We start from the raw sequence: 25,256 nt of genomic DNA, 5'->3' as shown, positions 1-25,256 counted from the left end.
TAAAACAGAGAAATTATTTGGAAGGAGAAAAGAGCTTTGCACTTTTACTTGTGTTTCTCCTATCTTCAAGTACTTATTAAGGACTTAGTAAGGACTTCTTTAACAACCTGTATAGCATATCCAGATTTTTTTTTAAAGGTAGAAAAATTAAGGTGGTAATGGTTGATATTGGTATGAATTGCATTCCATAGCATTTCATAAATTTACCTAGAGGTAGCATGTAGAAATCACTCTGGGACTTTTCTACAGATACAGTCTACAAGTAGAAACAAGCCGATATTTCAGGAAAGTACAGCTGGCTTCTGAGAGTAAGACTTGGTAGAATGAACAATATCCTCATTATTCTCAAGTTCCCTTAAAACAGGGACTGAGTGATTTTCTTATTTATAGCTCCAGAATCTAGCATAATAAATGACATATGGTAGGTGACCCTTGAATGTTTTCTGAATTGAATTCATTTCCTGTGGAGATTCCAATAATGAGTTTCCTACACGTGATACTCATTGTATGGGAATACTAGCGTTTTTAAAGTAAAGCCCAAGAAATTATACATTAGAGAAGCAGGCTAAAAATGTGTGGTACAGATGTAGCTCTGTCCTAGGTAAATTTTAGATTTAATTTTGGTTTCTAAGCCTCTACCCCCCCCCCCCCCCCCCCCACCTTCCCATGATTTTGTTTGTGGTAGCTCCCAGGAATTTGAAGTCTTAAAAGTTTGTCTGGTGATTCTATGCAACCAGCCTACCATGGCTCTTTATAGCCTGCTTTGGGGGAATCATTGATTTTAAATACATTTCTAGAAATGAATGGTCTGCATATCTTTGAAATAATCTTCTTTAAATATTTTTCTAAGTGTGAATGTAATAAGTAAGTCACTCATCAGTAAGTCAAGGTATTAAATATTTCTTTTTTAAAAAATCTTTTTTAAATTTATTTTGAGAGAGAGCACGTGTGCACACATGAGCAGGGAGGGGTAGAGAGAGGGGGAGAGGGAGAATTCCAAGCAGGCTCCATGTTCTTAGGGTAGAGCCCAATGTGAGGCTCAGTTTCACAAACCGTGAGATCATGAACTGAGCCAAGATCAAGAGTTGGATGCTTGACCAACAGAGAGCCACCAGGAGCCCCTATTAAATATTTCTGAAAGATATGAGATGTTGCTCCTTTTTTTTTTTTTTAGTAGTGATTTAAGAGCAGATCCTTATGCTGTAACAGAAAGCCAATTGGTTATCAAGTTAACTCTCCTGTTAAAAATTTGAAGAGGATAGCCAGGAAATACACATAAACAGAATACTCCCAAGCCTTCCCAATCCCTTACTCACTGTGAAGGTGAACCAAAGGAACAGGCTTAGAGTACTCTTAGAGTGTTGGGCCTTCTCTAATGTCTGAAAAGGTGAGTGAAGCCCCTACATTTTGAACATAGAGCACGAGTAGAAAATCTGTTATGTGGAGGATAACCATTTAAAAATCTCAGTGAAGTACCCACAAGACAAATACACGATTTGAGAGATACTTTGGGTACAGGGATATTATATACCTCCATAGAGAACTGGTAATCACCAGCTGTATTCCAAATTGAAGTCTGAGCAATAATATTAAACTGAGGGACCAATTAGTATATAAAGTGTCAGAACACAGATAAAGAAAACAACGTGGTCTCTATTAATTGATTTCCTACCATTTATACAGGCCAGCTGTGAGGATGCTTTTGTAGAGTTACAGGAAGAACAAAAAGCATTGTATGTATTTACATACACACAAAGCCAAACTCTTTGTCCTGTTGTTTTTAACAATGAAGTGGAAATTGCCTGTATGTGCAGTAGGTGAAATATAAGTGGTATGAACCCTCCATATGATATAACCACTGAACATTATATTGACACAAAAAAATGTTTGTTACGTTACGCTAAAAGCAGTATATTCAGAATAATTCCTTTTGTTTATAAAATATGGGTAAGTAAAGTCTGAAAATATATAAACTAAAATATTAATAGCACTTATCTCTGGGTAGTGAAAGAATTTCTAATTTTCCTCATTTTAGTTATGCTAGGAAACATGTTTTTTATTCTTCTGGTTTGACAAAACAAAGCCAAAACCTTTCTGCTTTTTTATAAGGACCCTGTATTTGACTCCCTTGTAATTCTTCCACATCTGTTTCTCTGTGAATACTTTGTTTCATATAAACAGATTATTTCCCATTACTTTTGCTTGAGGGGAACTTTCTTATCATGGCATTTCTTATGAAGTATCCTTCATTTAAAAAATATCGTCTGAGAGTCAGTATTCTTGAAATTTTGCCCATTCTTCAAGGCTTTCCTCATATCCCAAAGTCTATGAATCCCCCTAATGTTATACCTGTAGCAATAATTATCTTTCTTCCTCTTAATCCCAACTACTCTCACTACCACATTTAAGTTGTACCTATATTTTGATTTGTTTACCAATGTAAAGGCTCATTAATAGCAAGGATTTTATTAATCTTTTATCTGTTCTTACAGTGGCTTTGCATATGCTAGTCCTTCAGCCTGGAATCTTCTTTCTCATCTCCCAGGATAATCTGCTCTACAAATCCTTCAAGATTCAGCTCATTTGGCATTTCTTCTAGGAAATCTTTCTTAACATGCAGCATCATCCCAAGTGTGTGTATTGGGCCCACAGTGTTTCTATAGAACCTCGTGCATAACTCTGTTATTGCATTTAATACTTTGTATTGTAATGGGGTATATATTAATCTGATTTTATTGAGAGTTCCTTAAAGTGAGTGAATTTTAGGTCAACTTTCTTTTTCATTGCTGATATCTAGCACAGTACTGTAAAATGGCAGAGGATCAAACATACTGGATGAAGTTTGGGTTTTTGTTTCCAAACTCCTGGATGTCAAATCCTTATAGGTTCATCTACTGTTACTACAGTGCCACTCAAATGTAAGTTCCCTGGAAGATACGTAGACGAGGATAAATTCTAGAAGAAATAGTACTATGTGATATTTAGGCAAGATCATTCATCATTATTCATAAGGTTTTTGAACTCAAATCCCTATATGGAAGGAAATCTTGACCCTGGGGACCTAAGATATATTTGACTATGTTGATCACATAAAAGTACTTTTGTTTTTAACAACTTATTTTGTGTAGACTGTCCATGTTTCACTTTAGACCAGTGTCAGAGCAGGTGGATTTCTTGGCCCTCACTGCATCCTCCTCTCAGCTGGAGGTATACCCTAAGATTTTCTTTACCTTATCCATCATACAGGGCACTGAAAGAACATTGCAGTGCAAGGTCAGGAGATGCAGAAATAGTCAAATATTTATTTGACTTCTTTAAACTTCCCTTTTGTCACACACATTGTAAGCATTCCTTCCTGTAGTTTTCCTTGTCGTAGTGTCATTTCACCTATATCAGCCTGGTTCCTTCTGCCAGGAACTTAGAGTCATCTTCCGCCTCCAACCTTTATGTCCAAAATACGTCTTCAGTTTACCAGTTCTCTCTGTCTCTGTTGTCCAGAAACACCGTCATCTCTTGCTCTTATTGCTCTGGTACCTTCTAGTACTTCTGGTTTTACTTTCTAGTTTTACTTTCTGGTTTTACTTTCCTCTCTTATCCACTCTTCACATTGTAGCCAGGATTATTTTTTTTAAGCTTGCCGCATTGCCATTATATTTAAAACATTTATGCACTTCCTTTTATCCTTAAAACTTGTATTAGACTTGAAGGCCCTTACGATTTTTGCCTTTGTCCTCTCTGCCATATATCTCCTATTACACTGTAGCCCAGCCACACTGACCTTCTTTCAGATCATCCTTCCATCAAGGAATAGGATGATCAACCCATTATCCTTAAGCCGAAAAGTTTATTTCATATTCCATAATCTAAGTTATCACTCCCCCATTTTATTCCTAGAATGTATTGTAATATTGTCACAGTTCATATGTGTGATTCTTTTGATTAATGACTTTCTCCAGAGCTGACTCTAAACTTCATGAGAGGACAGACTGGCTGCTTTGTTCACACTTTGAGTCTCACTGTCTAGCCTAGTGCCTGGCACATAGTTAAATGCTTAATTAAAATGTATTGGATGGATGGAGTACCATGCATATATGTTGAAATTATAGCATTTATTTTTGAATAATATTTCATTTTGAGAGGTTTTTTTTTAATCAAATATTGGAAAGGATGACAGTAGCCCTATTGTGTCCCACCAGTTGGTTGAGGAAGGGCTCACTTAACCAATCCGAGTAACATTGTAGAACATTTTAGTGTACTTTCTTGTATACTCCTTGCATCTTTGTATAGAAGGATACTCCTTGTATCCATTACTTATTAATTCATTTGTTCCATTAAGGTATTGTATGCTTTTTATACTAGGTTTTGAAGAAATAGCAATGCAAAAATGAGATAGTATCTCTCCTCTTGAGATTCTCAGGGTCTAGCAGGGTATATGGGCTTGAAATGAGAACAATAGTAATTAAGTCATAATTAGGGTAAAGTGCTACTGAAAGAAAGAATAAGTTACTTGAGAACAGTGGTTCTCATTTGAGAGTGACTTTGCCCCCCAGGGGACATTTGACAAACTGAAGACATTTCTGGTTGTCACACCTGGAAGGACCGTGCCACTTGCATCTAGTGGGTAGATGTCATGGTGCACAGTAGATCTACATGCCATCTAGATGCATCTAGATGCCACAGTGCACAGGACAACCCTTCGCACCAAAGAATCACAGTGAACCACAACGTAATAGGTGCCAAAGCTGAGACACCCAGCTCTAGAAGTGGTGTAATCAGGAATACTTGAAGTGGCATTTAAACAAAAAGACACATAGACATTCTTAGATGCAGGAGTGAGAGTGGAGAGTGGGTGAATGTACAGGCAGAGGGAAGAAAATGTGGAAAGATCTGGAGGTTGAAAGGAAAACCTCTTTGGTGTATTAAGCTCCCTTTTTGAACAGAGAGCAAAAGTCACAAAGTTCTGTTGGAAAGAGAGGCAGAGACCCACTTACATGAAGCACTTTGTGGATATTCAGAGTACATTGCTGCATTGGTGGATTTGGGGCTCAGAACCTGGATGATAGATAAAACTTTGAGAGTTCTTCACAGGGATAACATTTAAAGTCTTTTTTTTTTTAAATATTTATTCATTTTTGAGAGAGAGAGCATGAGCTGGGGAAGGGCAGAGATAGAGGGAGACAGCTGTCAGCACAGAGCCCAACGTGGGGCCCGAACCCACAAATTGCGAGATCACGACCTGAGACAAAGTCAGACGCTTAACCGACTGAGCCACCCAGGCACCCCTTGAAGTCTTGATTTTATATTAATTTCAGTTTGCTAGGTTGTAATGGTTTTTCCTATGACAACACTCAGTTACCAGGACAGGTTCAGAAAAGATAGCAGGTAGGGTTCATTCAAGGTTAGGGTTTTGTCAGGTGTGAAAAAGGATTCTGTGGCCAGAGAAACAGCTGTGTTTCCTATGGAAATTCAGACCAGGATTGTTATATAAACTAAATCCCACCCCCTAACCCCCCGCATTTTTTTTCTTTTTGGTAGAATGTTACTGATTTTCCAAAATGAGATTGCTATGAATTTCTAACCATAGACTATGATACAATGAGTATTTTCTCTAGTCATTGACTACTCTTCAACCTGAATGTGGAGGGGTTATAAATTCTGGGGTAGGTGCTATATGTTTAGTGATACATTAAATAAAAGTAAAATTAATTACTGTATAACTTTGAATTAGAAATAAATAACAGATTCATCTTAGTACAGGCTCTCTGTGACTTGTATTAGATATACAACTGATTCTTTTCTTATGAAGCACAAGCAGGAGAAGCAGAATATCTAGAGCAGCCATCAAGAAGTGATTTCTCAAAGCACTTGAAAGAAGAAACTATTCGAATAATTACCAAGGCATCACATGAGCATGAAGATAAAAGTCCTGAAACAGTTTTGCAGTCGGTAAGAACTTTTCTTTTAGCTCTCTGAACATGGCCATCTTCATGACATTTCCTGCAGTGTAATGGAGAGCTTCCTGCATGGGAGTCAGGAGAAAGGAGGCCAGAGGGCCCCTTAAAGGGATCAGGGGCTGTGGGTGGTACCTAACCCCCTAGGCTGTATTTTCCTCACCTGTAATTTTTTTTATTAAAGATTTTTTTAAGCTTATTTGTTTATTTTGAGGGAGAGAGAAAGCGGGGAGGTGCAGAGAGAGAGAGAGAGAGAAAAAGAGAGAGAGAATCCCAAGCAGGCCCCACAGCCCCACACTGTCAGCACAGAGCCCAACGTGGCTCTCCAGAGCCTCAAGAACTGTGAGATCATGACCTGATCTGTAATCCAAGAGTTGGATGCTTAACTGACTGAGCCACCAAGCCCCCCTAAAGCTGTAATTTTCTAAATAGCTTTTTTTTAACTAAATTTCTGTCTTCCTTTTAGAGAATTACAAAAAATCATAACTATAGACTGTTGATCATTTGATTTGGAACTTAAAAAGAAAAGTATAAAATTTAGCATTATTTCTTTTTTTCCCCTCACCCCTCCCTCCATCTTTGGTCTTCATACATTGAAATAGTTGGGAATGTAAGGTAATAATTTTCATTGTTTCATGGAATATGTTTAATAGTAAAGTACTAGATATTCTAGGTTAGAGTATTATTAGCAGGATAAATGTGATATTGCAATGTGGCTTATGCATATTTCAGTAGTGTCCTATACAAAATTGTCATTATAACCCTCCTGTATTGTGGCTCTCAAGTATGTCTTTTTATAGCAATAAATTGAGTACACTGGTATTATACTGTGTTTTCAGTAAATACGACATTCTGAGAGATGTTATTTCAAGAATTTTCTACTACAAAAACGTTCAGTTGTTGTAGTTACTTATTTTTTTAATAAGTGAGCAAAGCAGCTATAATGCAGGTTTCATGATAGCTAATTTTAGTATTTGTAGATTAGCCTCCAAGAGAAGTAACGGGAACAGGGCATATAATTTTTCAACACACAATTTTCTATTTAGTGAACTTAATCTCAGCAATAACCTGCTAATTACAATGAGGTCTTTAATATGATAGGACCTTGATTAACCAAAATGTTCAGTTAATAAGGTATGTTAATTATGTTTCAATAAATGAAATAATCAAATTACTTTTTTTATTTCATTCCCTGTTTGAAAATTTTTTACTATATATTATTTTGCTATAAAAATGTATTAACATAGATTTTTTTTAATATTATTATTCTAAATTTTGCAAATGCCCTGGAGATTCTAAATGAGCTTTGATGAACCCCTGCTAACTCTATAGCACTCCTGGAAAATGCTTCTTGTAATGGATCTGGGATGTCTCACTTCTTGGGTCCTGGTAGAAGAGGAAGATGTAGGGAGGTAAAAAGGGCAGAGAAGTAGATACAAGGGAGAAATATTTTTGCCTGATATAAAAATGTAATTTGCTTGGCCCTTTGCTAATTAGGAATTTTATTTGTTAAAGCCTACATTATAGTTAATAAGTATCCTCCTTTTAACTGTAATCAAAAAGCCAAAAGTTGTATTTAGCTTAATATGGAAACGTGATTTTTTTTAGTTTGGCTAATCATGTGTAACATAAATTTGCAGAAACCAGCACTTAAATTTTGTTACTTTGTTAAATTAAGTTACTAATACAGATATCATCTTACAAGCCTACAACCTACTGCTTCGTTCTACTTGAGAGAGGAGGATAGCACTGAGAGAGTATGATAGAGAGCTAGTGTAAATATTTTTCCATTTGGCTTATCTTCTGGAGTAGTACCAACAGTTGGCCCCAGTTGTTTGTATAAATCCTGCAACATATTTAGGAATATGTTAATCATGGCTATCTGAAGGATTTTGTTCTTGGTCTCATGATTAGTTGCTTAGGATCATAGTAACCACCTCCTGGTTTTTCTCATTTAAAGGTATACATATGTTAGAAACTAAATTGTATAGATGAAAAGAGTGTTTAGACTTTAGGATTAGATAGTCCTGGGTTTTTTAATATTGGTTTTCATTCTCACTAACTAGGCAAACTTAAGTAAGGTGCTTAATTTTTCTAAACCTGTTTGCTTTTACATAAAATGGACATGATTGTGGGATTAGTTAGGATTATTTTTTGAGGGTGCCTAGCATGTAGTGTAAGTACTAAGCAGCTGTTAGTTTCTTTTTGTTGCTTAAATACTAACCATTTCACAAATATACAATATATTAAGTTCCAATCTTAGTCGAAGAATTCTCTGGAAAGCATAGTCCTAGAAACCATAGAGAGATGTTTTCCTAAGTGTTCACACTGCTTACTTTTTATAAGAATGCCTTTAATTTTAAGTGGAATATTTTAGGAAATTTGAAAAATACAGAAAAGTATACTTTAAGAAAGTAATCTTTGTAGTCCCACTTTTCAAAGCTATAATCACTGTTAATATTTTGGTATGCTCTTTTTCGTTCTTATTTCTATGTACAGGTTTGGGATTTTTTTTTTTTTTTTTTTTTGCTGAGGTACTACTGCATGTAAAATTTTGTATGTATCTTGCCTTGTCTTCTTTTAATATTTAACACTGTAACATAACCATTTCCCCATGTTAAAAATTTTGTAAAAAACATTTAATGGTTAGGTGTTATTCCATTAAGTGATTAAATTCTTATTTACACACCCATTCCCCCATTGTATATTTGTTTCTACTTTTGCATTATTACAAATAGGCTGTTACAAATGAAACTTATTCTGTATTTCAGTTTATTTCTTTAGAATACATTCCCCATTGTTGAATTACTAGGTTAAAAGATAGGAGCATATTAAGGGGATCAAGGAAATTGTAGTTACATAGCTTCCTAAAAGCCCTTTCATGAGAAACCACTTTTTTAAAAAATCCACTTAATGGATTTCAGGCAATTAATAAAAGTCTTTGTATTTTAATTATTTTTGGAACTTCTATTAACTGAAGAACTTATTAACTCCTTTCAAGTTTAGCCTTTGTTAAGGTGTTTTATAGGGTCTGACAATAGTAGAAAAAGATAAATACACATGTACTTTACTTTAATGAACCCTCATATTCTTTATATGGAAAAATTTTATGGTGCTTTAGGATACCTAGACTTGATGAATAATACAAAAGAATTATTATATTCACCCAAAGTTTTTTCCCTTTTTCAACTTGCACCCATATTATTTGTCAGTATGATGCTGTTGAAACTCTTGTGTGGTAACTGAAAAGGTTTATAAAACATCTTTTCCTAAGTGCAACTGTTTTTTTTTTTTTTCCAAAGGCAATATGTTTTTTTTATAAGGAGTAGTATTCTAAGTAATATTCCCAGTTGCTACTTGCCTTTCCTTTATATTCTTTCTTCTTAAAATAGTATTGTTTTAGATTAGTTTGATTGTGAGAAATTTTATACCAGTGTCTAGACAGATCACCTAATTAACCTGCTTAAATTTCACTCTTAGGAAGAGACCTAGCACAATTATTCTTCTTTCATATGCTAAACGGATTAAAAATCCTTAATTAAATGTCATGGGCTAATAAGCATATCTCTCTAGGTATGTATGATAGTAATATTGGGTTATTCTATTCAAATATAAGCACTTTAAAGTAATATAATATAATATTGGTAATACTTGTCATTATAGAACCACTAACGTGTATCAGGTATTGCATTAGCTGAATATTATCTCTCGTGACCACAATTATGCAGGTTGGTTATTTCCTCTTGAAAAGTTGAGGACTCAAAATAAGGAAACCTTTTCTAGATGTGTTATGTTTAAAAATAGCATTTCTTTTAAAAGGAACAATATCAGTCTTGGCCATTAGTTTTTGTTTTATTGTTTAAACTCTTTTTGCATATGTACTTAGACTCTTAGACTCTTAGAATTCATTAGACTCTTCTATATAAATATATCATACAAGTCTCTCACAGACTTTACAGAGTGAGTTAAACCCAGTAGAGTATGGATATTAATTGGATATACACTTACTTATTAGAAAGGTAGAGCCATAAGAAAGAAAACCTATAAATTCTCTGGGTTCAGAGGAGGTCATGTCAGTAAATGTTCTCATCTCTAAAATTTACTTAGGGGCGCCTGGGTGGTTCAGTCGGTTAAGTGTCCGACTTCAGCTCACGTCATGATCTCACAGTTTGTGAGTTCGAGCCCCGCGTCGGGCCGTGTGCTGACAGCTGAGAGCCCGGAGCCTGCTTTGGACTCTGTGTCACATTATCTCTCTCTGCCCCTTCCCTGCTTGCACTCTTGTCTCTTTCTGTCTCTCAAAAATAAGTAAGTGTAAAAAAATAAAAATAAAATAAAATTTACTTATATTCCAAATTGAAATAAAACCCCTTCAAAAGGAAATACAACCCCCTTAATTGCTTTCATTGAAATTTTCTGTTTATTTTATGTCAAAACTAAAGTTTACCTTTGCTTCAGAAAACTAAAGCTGCAAATTGAAATTACTTAAGCAAGCTACTTTCGAGCACTTAAGTACTTGTGAAATTTCTTTATGATAAATAGTGAAAATATGCTAATTATAAATTTATTCGGTAATAGAAAGTTCCTTGTGAAATCTGGACAGTATTTTGGGTTTTTTTGGTTGGGGTGGATTTTTGTTTTGTTTGAGAGGAGGAGAGGCAGAGGGAGAGGAAGAGAGAGAATTTTGAGCAGTCTCCACACTCAGCTGGAAACCTGACCTCCCTCCAAGATCATGACCTGAGCTGAAATCGAGAGTTGGACACCTAACCCACTGAGCCTCCCAGGTGCCCCCACATAGTATTTTGAATGAACATATTAGGATCTTTGAGTAGACTTTTCTGGATTTCACTCTGCCTTCTACTCCATTAGTGTGGATTAGGGAAATTCATAGAATTTGTTACCAAGTAAAACAATAAAAAAAGAAAGAAATTTGATTGAGTTGTTAAGGAGTGATGTCAGCAGCTTTTTCAGAAGGAGGAATTCATTAGACTCTTCTATATAAACACATCGTACAAGACTCTCATAGACTTTACAGAGTGAGTTAAACCCAGTAGAGTATGGATATTAATTGGATATACAATTACTTATTAGAAAGGTAGAGCCATAAGAAAGAAAACCTGTAAATTCTCTGGGTTCAGAGGAGGTCATGTCTTATTTTGATGAAGTTATCAGTAAAGGATTTATGGAATTATTAGAATTTAAAAAAACAAAAGCTTCAGCTATAACTTATAGATAACAGTAGGAACTACAACTCTAGTATTTATTATTTTTAAGGATTTGGTATCCTTGTACAAACGCTTTGTGGAAAAAAAAAGAAAATTTAGTGGTTGAGATGTAAAAGGAAAGCTATAGATCTTGTATTATTACTTGATTAATGCATTCACTTTTAATGTCAGTGTTAGGTGGTCATTTCATACTAAGCAAATGCAGGTGTTTTTAAAAGATTCATGAATCTCTGCCCTTTAACACTTGTTACTTCCATTGTTCTCTTTTCTAATGTTAATACTAATAATTTTTTTCTGCAGAAACCTGAAAATACCACAAGCCAACCACCTTCTAACCAGCAAATTGTAGAGGTGGCGATTCCTCATGTAGGGAAATTCATGATTGAGTCAAAGGAGGGGGGTTATGATGATGAGGTACCTTTGTTATAGATGTCTGCACTGTTCTTACTTATGTTTGGCTATTTAATACACATACTTGGGGCATGCATGCACCTTCACCTTTATGTCTATTGCTGCATAACATACAGCTTACCCACCCGTGATCTGAAATTACCTTACCAACTGCTAACAACTTTGAATTTCAAATGAAAGTTTAAGTAGAAAGCTTACGGAATTTGTCAAAAGGATAATTTTATGTTTCCAGAGTTAATTCTTTATGTAGACATATGATCAGTTTATTCTCAGATTGATGTCTATCAATAAGGTTTGTTTCATTGAATAGCAAAAATTTGAATATTTAAAAATAAGTTTTTCCTATTTCACTTGAATTATGTATTATAATACTTAACCCACCATTTCCTGCCAAAAGATCCTACAGCATGATTGAAAATAGATAGTGGATCTTTTTGTTTCTGCAACCTCCATATGAATGTGAAGTGAGTGATTCATCATTTCTCAATGCCTACCAGTGCTTTATACACTGTGGCAACTCCATTTTATCTCTTCACTCTTAGTTCTTTCTCATCTACTTAGTTTCCCAAATTATAAAGAGGCAGTTTTGCTTTCTATAATATGGTTCTTGAGACTCCAGATGAAAATGTGCTATTGTCCTTATCCTATCAGATCCCCCCAGCTTTTCACTTTTTTCTTAAACCTCTTACATTCGATCTTTTTTTTTTATATTTGAGAGAAGGGCCAGTGAAGCTGTTTCCGAATAGTAACACAGGGAAGACCTTGAATTCTATCATTTATTAGTTTTTACTGGCATGGATGAGAATTTAATATATATTAAATAGTTTTTTCCAAGTAACTTTTTCAACTTACTCCAAAGTTACAATTAAGCTGTTAAATAGGAATTAATCACCAAAATCAGAGGTGTCACAAAGACATTAATATTTCTGTGCCAGTGTAAGAGACCATGGGCCATGAGGAAAATGAGAAGCTGGTTTGTGAGATAGGAACTGGTCAGAAGGATTTTCTGAAGCAGATGTTAGATATATTGTGACTCTGAGTGTATAATCACACCATTATACGAATCAAAGGTTACGGATGCAATCTCTTGATTGCGCTAATGCAATAGCTTCCTAGTTCCTTGAGTTGTTTCATTTTGCAGGTATTTTAAAATGTAAACAGCTAAGAATGATAAACAATTATAAAAACAAAGAAACACTTAAGTATTTACCAGTTAATAGCAGTACACTGTTCCAGTTAGCCATTTTATTACCATGTTGGTGCTTGAAAGTTATGGAAACTGGAATTTTTTAATACAAATGTTAATTTATTGATCAAGCACCTGAGTGCTTATTTTAGGGTGAGCCTTCTGGTATTTTAAAAAAGTAGAATTGTGATTAATCATTTAACACTATATTTTGTGCAAATGCTTATGCTGTTGGCAGAGATGCATTGTGTTTTGTTTTTGGAATTGATTGGAGTGACAGTTTAACAGTGCATGTACCTCGGAACTTAAAGTCATGTGGATACAGGGCTGCAGCTTATAGACATTTAGGTTGTAGAATTATGCAGGGGTGCCCAGCCCAAAGGCAGAAGTGGAAGTGAAATTGAGCTCATGCTGAGCTCCTCAAACCTTAAAGAAGAGGCACTTTTTAAAATAAAAACTGTTGCTTGTTCTAAGTGGTTCTCAGAGAGCAGCACATTTTTTAAATTTGTCAAGAGGAGGTGCCTTTTTAAAATTCTTCAGTTCAGAGAGGGTGCCTCTGTGCAGTTTGCACAAAGGCACCCTATGGAGCTAGCTGTGGCCCTGTATGGATGCTTTTGAAAGATACTTAACGTGCATACTGGATCATATTTGCTATAAAATATGCAGTGGTTGATTTATAAATAGTAAAAAAACAAAGGACTTTTAACTTGCATGTAAAGAAATTTGTTTTTATTTTTTACTTTTATGTTAACCATTCAAAAACTCTTTAAATTCCTTGTGGCAGATCATGATGACACCGAACATGCAAGGTATTATCATGGCGATAGGTAAATCCAGGAATGTATATGACAGGTGTGGCCCTGAAGCAGGGTTCTTTAAGGTACAATTAACATTTTCATTTATTTTTTTTTTTATTTTTTTTAATTCTTAAACTATTTTATTTTCTTGAATTAAATTTGATTTCCTATATAGTTTCTCTTTTCCTGCCTTAGCCATGGCTACCTGATGATCTGAGGGTTTCTTTTATACATGAATCTAGGACTGATTCTTTCTGTTTGTTTGTTTTTGGTAACCCAGATAATTTAACAACAACAAAAAAGGCATTTTACTTCGGTTACCCTAATAGTGCACCTCTGGTTTATTAGCAGAAATTTCAATTGTGTTTTTATTCTAAGGGAATAAAAGGAATTAAGCAAAAATAGGAACTGAGTAACTGCTTCCGGTATTGTTTATTTTCTTCTCATTTGTAATACTCTTAGCAGGGTTATTTACCTCATTACCTGGGTTTTGTTGTCTCCCGGCTTCAAAGAATGAAGAGATGAAAAATAAAATGAGCAGCAGGCAAAGTTTATTAGAGTGTAACGAAGTAACAATAGTAGGAAAGCTCTCTTTACAGGGAGGAGGCATTTGAAGGTCAATACCCAGGGCTCATATGTAGGCAAGGGTCTTTGTTTTTTGAGGTTTTGGTCCTTCTGTTCCTTCTCAGGCCATACCCTTACTGGCTTGATAACTCTAGGTGCTGGGTTGTCCATTCCTGATTGGCTCGACTCCATTGTGTGAGGCGTCAGACTGTGGGCCTACTGTCTCTCGTAGAACATAAATTGAATGGTTTACTTTTTTTAGTTCGGTATTTTGAGTGTCAAATTCCTGAGGGAAACCTGAGGGGGAGTAGGTGGTGTCTGTTACATTCTTAAGAGGAACCTTACATAAGCCCGAGAGGGTTCGCTGTGGTCAGAAGCTCCCAGCATTGTTCCAAAATAGGTGTTTTCCCCAGGTTCTAACCATCCCCCTCTGCCTATTTTATCCTGTTCTCCCTATCATAATCCTATTAGTCAGTATTCTAATATTTTTTTTCCAAATTTCACTATCATTTGATACTAAACTGCTTTCTTCATTTGGTTGTTTTAAAAATTATTTGTTCATTTATTTTTGTTTCTTACTCACTTATGTTTTCTTCAGCTTTAATTTTTGATGTCCTTGTCATTTCAAGACATTGAGTCCATCAAGCAGTTCCATTATTCCGTGACCACATCTTTTTTTCCCTCTAATATCAGATCTTTATGGTGTTTTGATTACAGTATTATTGGTTTTATTTTTTTGAAAGATGAAAACACTGTATGTTTTGTCATTTTATTTTGATTTACCAAAAATTTCAAGTTTTTTTCTAAAAGTAACATCAGTTTGCTACAAGAAGCTGTATGCTCCCTTATTTGACCTTAAAAATCTAAAATTTTCCCTTAAGCTTCTATACTCTTCCCTCATCCAACTCAGTCTTCAAAAAGTTGCTTATTTTCACTATTTCTTTCATTCTATTGTACAAAAAAAAGGCCTTGTGCATAGTAGCTTTATATCAATAAACACTTTTGAGCTTGTTAGGATTAGAGTGACCAGCCATCTTGGTGTACCCAGGGCTAAGGAGTTTTCTGGAATATAGGATTTTAAGTGCTAAACCACAGACTGGTCCCAGGGTGAGTTGATCACTCTATTAAGATCTATAAGAAAGGTTGAAAACTGCTGCTATTGAAATAAAAAAATCAAAACTTTATGTTTAAAAATTCACCTTTATTTTCAGGTAGTCGTATTTTCTTTGCTTAAAATGCGCTGAATGTATGTCTTCTAAAGTTTTTATCTATTTCTCATGGGAAAATTATCTGTCATTTACAGTAACATTGTCATTTTTTGGTCAAGTTGGGTAGGTATCTTTATGTTGAGTTGTAAATCTCACTGCTTTTAGTTTAATACCTGCACATATTTTAAAGAGCCAGCTAATTATACACACTACAAACAACAGTCACACTGCACCGTTACTCCCACGATGGTAACAGCTTCCAGTTATTTTATCTACTACTTTTGGCATGAATTCCATGTCTTTAAGAAAACATGCATGCTTGTATTTCTGTGATTCTTAGTTTACACATTTCCTATTGAATTTCTTATTTATAGGATATGAACAATGCACTCTCCTCACACATACAGACGCGCGTGTGCATGTAAAATTTCGTCATTTTGATTAAATCAGAATTCTCAGTTTCTATTATTATTTCTGTGTATGCTACTCAGGATTGAACTAAGCCATAAACATTATTACTTTTACTTTTTTTGTTTCCCTTCAGCTTTCATTTTCTTTGGAGTTGTTTTAGTTTTTGTTTTGCTTAGTTTTCCATATGTGTTACTGATGTACTTTAAACTCTCCACCAGTTGCTTAAATCTCCTTGTATTCTGTTGTCAGTTTTAACTTCTCAGGAGCTTCAGTTTATTCTGGAATAGACTTCTTCTGGAATAGACTTATAGAATAATAGACTTAATAGAAGAAGTCTGTTTTAGAAGTCTATTCCAGAGCTTTGTAAACTGCTTTAGTGACTGCATTGATTTTCCTTTTCCCCCAGCATATAACTGATATCTTGGGATCTTTATTCACCATTACCCTGGGGATGCCCTTTACATCTTGTCATTTATGTATTTTCTATATTTCATATATTTCTCTTTTTCGGTTTACCTTCTGATTTTGAGGCAGCAGTAAATCTCTCAAGTTTATATCCAAGTATATTTATTTTCATCTATCTGTAATTAAGGGATATATATGTGTGTGTGTGATCTTATGTAAACATTAATCAGTTGATAAATAATGTGTATTTTTGGTATAGGTAAAATGATTAGGTTTTTGAAAATTCTAGCTGGTAGTATATAATTTTAGAAAATTTGTCATGTAAATAACAAAATTAATATGTACACAATGCAGTCTATTCAGTAATACACACGTGTCTAAAATAAAACTAATAATGGCAGTCTCTGCTACTGCCCTGTGTAGCCACTGTTATCACTGTGTAAACTTTCTGATTTTTTCCCTTTTGTTTATATAAACTTGCATATATAGGGAAATTTCTTTTCATTTTTATTTTTTTTTTTTAATTTTTTTCAACGTTTATTTATTTTTTTTGGGACAGAGAGAGACAGAGCATGAATGGGAGAGGGGCAGAGAGAGAGGGAGACACAGAATCGGAAACAGGCTCCAGGCTCTGAGCCATCAGCCCAGAGCCCGACGCGGGGCTCGAACTCACGGACCGCGAGATCGTGACCTGAGCTGAAGTCGGACGCTTAACCGACTGCGCCACCCAGGCACCCCTCTTTTCATTTTTAAATTTTACTATTAACATTATTTTGTAATTCATATAACTCAAATATATTGTGGTCATTCTTTTTTTTATAGTGAGTATTAAAGTGAAGACAATATATCTACCATATTATCTTTACTATCTACATTTGATATTCCATTATATATATATATACTTTCACTTACTATATATTACCCTTTTTATGGACATAAGTCATGTTGTTTCCCAGCCTTCCATTTCTGTGTAAGCTAGTTTATGGTACCTTTAGTTTATGGTACCATTTTTCATAAAGAAGTTTTAAAAACACTGTGCTTTCAAATCTTTCTGCTTCTTTCTGGATTCTGGAGTTTCGTTGCTATATAAAAAGCCTTCTTTCACCCAAAGTATAAGTTTTCTGCAATAGTTTCTTAAAGCATTTTTCTTAATAAATTTTTATTTTATGAATTCAGATGTACACGCTATTTACAGTTAACTCTGTAACATTTTATTTGGGTTTTCTACATTCTCTTAAAATTTTTTATTATATTTTTCTTTTTTGTACTAGCTTCATCACGTTTGATTTTATGCTTATGTTAGTTTTAATTTCTATTTTTTTTTTGTACTCTGGTGTAGTTTACATAGTAATTGTCTGTTCCATAAGAGTAAGTTAGAACTTGAAAAACATGAGTCTAGCCCCTTTTTTTGGTAGTAGATTTTTTGACAATTTTTTTGGTTCCTTCCACAGTGATTGGCCTGTTAAAATGTTCTGTTTTCTTGGCAGTTGATTCTAATCATTATCAACATTCAGTATTAATTCACAAAATGTGTATGTAGCACAGCACTAACATATGATCACTGCTTCTGTCTTACTTTTTCCCTAAATTAGATGTAGCATATTTTTAAATCTTATTTTTTTAATGCTTAGTTTATTATCGATGAGGAAAAATGAGGGAAAAGGTGTATATGTCTCTATATCCATATATATATATATCTATATATATATATATCTATATATCTATATATATTCTGTCACATTACCAAAAAAAATCTTTATTGGGTTTATTTTATATTGGCTTTTTGGCTATGAGAAGTTTTTCAACTCTGTGCCTTGTTCTATATAAGGACTTATTTATGTATTGTGATTAGATCAATTTTAAATGTTACATATATTTGCTAGTGGTAAAACCATATGATGAAATTTTTTTTACTGATAAAAAGATAATTTGGTGAATAAAACTTCTGTCTGGGTAATTGAACTTGTTAAGGTTTAACCTCTTAATTAAGAAGAGTCACCAGCTCAGTCAGCCATGGTTACTGTATCAACCACAGATCCTTCCCCATGGGAGTCTGCCCCCCTACAAACACATAATATAAGAGTTAATAGGCAGGCAGACCTGGAAGAATAAAATGAGGAAAGATGCTCACCTGGGTTCTTTTCCCAAATGGACTTTGTTATGGTTAGTTTCCACTGCTAATAGAAAATCCCCGAATATAGTGGTTTAAAGAGAGGCATTTTTGTCATGTAAAAATGAAATTCAGAGAAAGGCAGTACAAGACTGCTATGATGAGCAAATAGGAAAGCCAGAAGGAAAATATTCACACAGTACTTGTTGCTTGTATGTGTATGTGTACAGTGGGTACAGTGGGTGGGTCATATCATAATTATAATCAAGGGATTTATATACTTTTTTTTCATTTACTTTGAAAGACATTACAATTTTTTTGCCTTTTTTTTTTTTTGACCTGTATCTATTTCAGTGTCCTAAAGATTTTAATGAAGTACTAACACTTCTGTATTAATGAAACTTTTTTCTTTTAAGTTATTTTATGGCTTCATAACAGTTGTTCCTCATTGACATAATTTTATCAGTTCTTTTTATTTTTGAAATGCCTGTTATTATTACCCCTTTGTTTACTCAAAAGATATAAGAATATATTTATTATCACAACATAAAACATGCCAAAAAGTACAGCTCATGAGTGTGCAGCTCAGTGAATTACCACAGAGAGGACATGTCCGTGTAACTACCAGTCAGCCCTAGAACATTATAGTACTTCAGAAGCTACTTTTGTTTCTCATTCCTATCACCGCTACTTTCTCCCACTACCCAAAAGCAGACATTATCAGGACTTGTAACAACATAAGCAAGTGTACTTAATACACTTGGAATCTTGTAGTACAGTTCCTTTTTCGTCTGGCTGCTTTTATTTAAGAACGTGTTTGGAGCTTTAGCTATGTTACTGACTGTAGTTTATCGATCTCATGGTATCCCACTGTATGCCAGTACTGTAAGTTTTTTACATCCTGTTGATGGGCATATTCAAGATGTATTTATCATCTGCTTATATCAAGGTTTTGTCTTAAATCTCATGTATGTAGCTGGAAAAATGATGGACTGAGTTTCTGCCTTACCGGAGCTTATCTTTTACTGGGGAAGCCAACACTAGTTAGAATTTTAATCAGTATGATGAGGGAGTGGTTTAACTTGGAAAAACATTCAATGGGAAAACAGAGCTGGTATCTAGAGGGGGCTTCTTCAAGAAGTACCTCCAAATACTCCAAAACATAACATTTTGACTAAGGCATCTTTTTTGCACTGACTTGAAATACCATCTTTATTACGTATTAATACGTAATAATCCACTGATGTATTTTTCTGGTTTTGAACACTACACGTATGTACATTATGGGTCATTTATAATATATTTTGATGTTTTGTAGGAAAAACACTTTGTTGTTTTTGTTTTTTCATAAATGAAAAGTTTGGCAAGTCTCTCTTTTTTTGGATGATTTTAGAATCACTTGCCACCTCTGTCCCCAAATCCTTTCAGAATTTGATTGCACTTGCATTATGTTTATGATGAATTTAGGGTGAGATGGATAAATAACTTTTTTTTTTTTTTTTACTATTTTCAGTCTTCCCAAAAAGAAACGTGGTATGCCTCTTCATTTTTAGTCTTCTGTTATGTCATTTAGTAAGGTTTTCTAATTTTACTTTAGTAATGGTCTTATACCTTTCTTGTTTATTCCTAGATGTATAAAAAATTTTTGTTTTTATGAATTGAATCACTTACCCTACTTTTTCTATCAATTTATTGGTATGATAAGTAATGGGAGAGCTAATTAATTTTATTTGTTTATATTGTATCTAGTTACCTTATTGAACTCTTCATGTTTTTTACTAATAAATTTTTACTTGAGAGTCTTATAATTATTTCAGTATACTCTCTCCCAATAATTATCTTATTATTGGGATAATTTTCATTATACTTTTTATTTCATCACTGTTTTTATTTTGTTGACCAGACTTTTCATAATATAGTTAAATACTAAAATAATGGTAGTAAGCTTCTTTGCCTACTTTGTGATTTTAATGGAAGTGTCTCTAGTGTTTTGTTTTCAAGTATGATGTGTAGTATTGGTTTTTTATAGATTTTCCTTTACAAATTAAAGACATTTTCTTAAATTCATAGTTGAGACTTTCTTCTAAACTGGTTGGTATTGGAATTTAGAAATATTCTAATGCATCTGTTTGAGATGTGAACAGATTTTTCTGTAATTAACCCTTGGAGTGTAAAGATTTTAACATTTACCATCCCCTCTTTTTTAACCATTGTAAACACTCTTTATATATTCTTTTTATACACAGTGTAGTTTATCAAAAATGGATGAGTGTTGGCATCTGTGTTTATAGATAAATTGATCTATAGTTTTTTAAAATATTTTTTATACTTTATATTCATATTATTCTGGCCTTGTGTAATCATTAAGGAGACTTTGCCCTTTTCTCAGGCTTTGGAGGACTTTAGATAGAGACATCATTTGGTTCTTGAAGATATGACGTAACATCACATCTCTAAAACGGTGTGAACCTGATTATTGCATACAGATCTTGGGCAACTATTTCAGTTTTTCTCCAGTTTTACTGTGTCTCTTCAAGAACTTGGTACTTTTTCTACCTTTTAAAGCAATTCTGGCCATTTCTATTTTCCTAGATGATTATCTGTTTAATCAAAAATTTGTAGTTTATTGGCATACAGCTATATGTATTATTTTAAAATAAATTTTAAAGCTTTTTTTTTGTATTTTTGATATTGTCACCTTTTTAATATCTGGTGTTGAATTTTCTCCCATACCTTGATATTTCATCCAGCTTTTTGGAAAGAAAAGCTTTTGACTATTTCTTATCTAATTGCCACATTATTTTATTTCTTCTATCTTACTTTAGTTTCTTCCCCCAGCCCCGCCATCCCCCAGCCTCTTGAAATGTGTTTTTTCTATAGTGGTTAAGTTGGAATTTTCCTTTGACTAGTAGTCTGGCTATGTCCAATAGTTTTTGATATCTTATGATCCCAATTATTAATATAATTTTGAATCCTTTGGCCCAAGAATAATTTGAGACTATCTTTTTACTTCCTAAGAGTTTAGTTTGGGAGTTGTCCTTTTTTTTTTTTATTTTTTTTTTACATGTTTTATTTATTTTTGAGAGAGACAGAGACAGAGACAGAGACAGAGACAGTGCAAGCAGGGGAGGGGCAGAGAGCTGGGGAGACACAGAATCTGAAGCAGGCTCCAGGCTCCAAGCTGTCAACACAGACCCGAAGGCAGGGCTCTAACCCACAAACTGTGAGATCATGACCTGAGCCAAAGCAGGATGTTCAACCGACTGAGCCACCCAGGTGCCCCGGGAGTTGTCTTTATTTTTAATTCCTATTTGTATTGCATTGTGGTCAAATACTATAGCCTATATGATTATAATCCCCTGGGATTTGAAGTAGGTTTTCTTCAATTTTTTGGTACATTGTCAGTTTTTTAAAAAGGAGTCTATAAATATATAATTTATACATACACACACACACACACACACACACACACACACACACGTATTCTCTCTCTAAAGTCACCTAACCTTATTTCACAGATAAGTGCATTAAGACTTGGAGAACTTTGTGACTTTTTTTATGTCACAATTAATAAATGGTATACCTAGCTTTTGAACCTTAGTCTAACTGATTTTCCCTTAGATCTTACTGCCTCGAGAATATATTGTATATTTGGTATCTTCTGATGTATGTATATAGTTACATCAAAATAAAGTTTATAAAAATTATACATTTAGAATATTTTATAATATGATTTAGAAAGGTAGAAAAAGTCTAGGTAGAAATTATTTCGTCTTTGGAACTGAAGATTTCAAAAGAGAGAAACTAGTCTCATTGAAGGGTCATCTGTAGATAGATGGGAAACAAACAAGAAAGGACATTATACATGTAGAGAACCTAAGAAACAAGGGCATGTGTGCATCTGTGGGGAAACCAGCCTGACCTAGGTTGAGAGAAGTCTTTGTTCAAGAGTCATAGGAAATAAGACCGAATAGGTAACTTTGGACCTGATTAGTAGGACCATGTTAAAAGTCTGGTGAAAGATAATTTTAAAAATTGTTTACAAAGCAGTTCCATCACCTAATGACCAGTATTAACATTTCATTTCGTATTTGTGTAGTGGTTTCATTGCAGTATCTGTGGTAATTAATTGCCTGCACAGGCAGCCAAAGTATGGAAAGGACAAACGTTAATTCTAGGGGAGTATTTCGAGGCAGTAGTGTGAATAAAATTGAACAACTCAGCAGTGTTAACTTTACTTATAATGATATGGTGAAGAACTCTGCTAAATATACCGGCATGGAACATCTGTTGAAAATTTGAAGAATTAAATATGATTGTGGTATATTTTAGACATCAGAAAACCTTTTTAGAAGGCAGTTCATAAATAAAAAATAATTGATAATTATAAAAAATAATTTGTGCTGGTAAAAAGTGTTTTATGTGTTTGAAAAATTACTTGTAGAAATTTAAATGTACCTTACTACGTTTTCTGGATTCAACATCTATAGATTGTAACTTTGGCATTTACTTATGAAAATTGGGATAATCTTAAATAGAACATCAAGAGATAAACATAATCTTAAAATAAAAGGGGAATATATATTCCACCTCACTAATAGAAATCTCTTTGCTCTCTATGAAAAAAATACAGCCTCTATTTTGAACATATGTAAAAATATACATAACCATTTAGTATTATAACTCCTTATCTCTAAACCAACAATATTACTTTAAGAGACTCAATATATAGATTTCTTTTATTTTGGTCATACTAATTTTGACCTGAAATGTTTGAATATTCAAAAGAACTTTTAATAGTCCGTGACAGTCATTGTCTGAGCACCATGATAAGAAAGAACAGTTATTAATGGTTTTGTTTTACATTTATTCTCAAAATCAGTACAGTTTGGTTAGTAAATGAACACGTGCCCCTTTTTTCATATTGGGAAAATGGGAAGACTTTAGAGTTCTAAGCGAAGCTTCTGTGTGCTAGTTAGGTATACCGTGAAGTAAGCCTTAATAATCTTACATGTCAAAATATATTTTCATGGCTATTTTTAACCACAACAGCAAGACTTTAACATAGCTTATATAACCAAAAAAAGCACAATGTATTTTAGCCATAAAATAATAATTCTTTTTATAATGCTAAACATATAGAAAATACTTATTATTGCCTTCCCTTTAGTGAAATATAAGAATGCATGACTAGAATATTTCATTTAATGTTTGTCCGTTATATTTTCTCCCTTTCTGTAAAATATAGTGTAGCATCTGGATAGCAAAGAATTGCTTAAGAAAGATATGCATTAAAAAAAAAAAAACTTTTCTAATAGAATGGATTTTTTATAATATATTTTACATGTGGCCCCAAAATGTTTTACAGTTAATAGAGCTAGGATTTAGATAAAAGTCCAATATTAGTGAAATTTTTAAAAGTGTGATTTTTAATCATATGCGTTTCTTATATACAACAATATTTAATGTATAACCCTACCCTTGTTTCTGTATGAGCAAATATTTTCCAAATGATTGCTCATGTGTAGAAACATGTATCAGTGTTTATTATTTCCCATTATAATTAGTTGTAAATTCTGAGATGTTCCTATTTATAAAGAAAAAGGACGCTCAAGCATTAAGGTAATAATAGTGATAATATTCATTAATTATTACACTAATAAAATTCAGATATTTTTGAAGCAACAAGGAATTCATTCTGTGGTAACTACAATCTCAGGGCTTGCTTTTTCATTATTTTGGGGCCCTTTAGCTAAAACTTAATCGCAGTGGTATTATTATGCATATAAGAGCCAGCCATTTTCTTTCAGTTATGGGTATTTCAGGAAACTGTATTTCAATCCTAGAATTTGGGATATTCAAGGTACACATGAAACTGATACTAGAAACCACAGGATAAGAGATCCCTAGTATCTCAGTCTTATGATGCCTTTGCTCCAAACAGTTTTACGCTAGTATTCACATAGTAAGCTTAGGTGTATTGTTCAGTTTAATAGTTCTCTGCATTAAAACAAAGAACTATTTATACAGTGAAAAGATGAGGGCGTATATGGTCAGTTTTAGAAAATTCTTTTAAACTGTGGAATATGAGACAATATTTGTAGATGTACCATGTGCCATCTTGTTGGTAATACTTTAAAGGAAGAAAGTGTATTTGAACACAAGAACATGTAGAGCTGTAATATTGAACGATTTTAATTATCATAATTAATCAAAATTGGCATTTTGTTACATTTTCTAGGCAATTAAGTTGGAGTATTCAAGATTGGTTAAATTGGCCCAAGAAGACACCCCACCAGAAACAGATTATCGTTTACATCATGTAGTGGTCTATTTTATCCAGAACCAGGCACCAAAGAAAATCATTGAGAAAACATTGCTAGAACAATTTGGAGATAGAAATTTGAGTTTTGATGAAAGGTAATTTAAGAAAATTAAAATGTGAAATATCTAACATATTGTTAAATTGTCTTTTTAAAATTGCTTTTAGTGCAGTTTCTAAATGTTTATACATATTCAAAGAAAGACCTATTTCATAAATACAGGACAAAACTTAGACTTCCCTTAATTTTGAACAGTTGTTTTGGAATTTCTCTGGAGTTTATAGTCATAACGTTTAGAAGTTTGAGCTGAAAATAATTTATATTGTTTTAGTACATTTTACTTGTTGACCAAGATACTGAGCTAAGCAACATAAAGATGTACAGAAGAATATAATGTAAGCACTACCCTTTGGGGACTTAATATTTTAGGGAAATAAAGAATTTCTAGTCTCTGCACTATGTATATTTTGAGTGAGATAGTTATTTATTGTGGGAAGCTGTCCTATAATTTGTAGGATATTTAGCAGTGTTCCTGACCTGTACCTGCTAAATGTCGGTAACGCCTCCCTCAAGAGGTGACAACCCAAAGTGTCTCCAGATGTTGAGAGATAACCCCTTGAAGAGCAAAATTACCCTCATTTGACAATCACTAGAGAAAAGTATTTAAC

The 25,256-nt window shown here is 33.7% G+C and overlaps 1 protein-coding gene across 5 annotated transcripts in view; it reads left to right on the top strand.

Moving 5' to 3' along the window:
• Positions 1-25,256, top strand: part of USP25 (ubiquitin specific peptidase 25) — a 151,514-nt gene that overhangs the window by 110,079 nt on the left and 16,179 nt on the right. For 3 of the 5 annotated variants that reach the window (XM_023238853.2, XM_023238852.2, XM_019839497.3), the window contains 4 exons: positions 5,807-5,946; positions 11,474-11,587; positions 13,555-13,650; positions 24,507-24,685. In XM_023238853.2, coding sequence (XP_023094621.1) covers positions 5,807-5,946; positions 11,474-11,587; positions 13,555-13,650; positions 24,507-24,685 — 529 coding nt within the window. The remainder of the gene's footprint in view (positions 1-5,806; positions 5,947-11,473; positions 11,588-13,554; positions 13,651-24,506; positions 24,686-25,256) is intronic. The other 2 variants (XM_023238855.2, XM_023238854.2) reach the window with 1 other exon arrangement.

This window comes from Felis catus, chromosome C2 (genome assembly GCF_018350175.1).
Source record: "Felis catus isolate Fca126 chromosome C2, F.catus_Fca126_mat1.0, whole genome shotgun sequence".
In the NCBI taxonomy this organism is placed as follows: domain Eukaryota; kingdom Metazoa; phylum Chordata; class Mammalia; order Carnivora; family Felidae; genus Felis; species Felis catus.
This window is presented reverse-complemented; position numbering and strand designations above follow the sequence as displayed.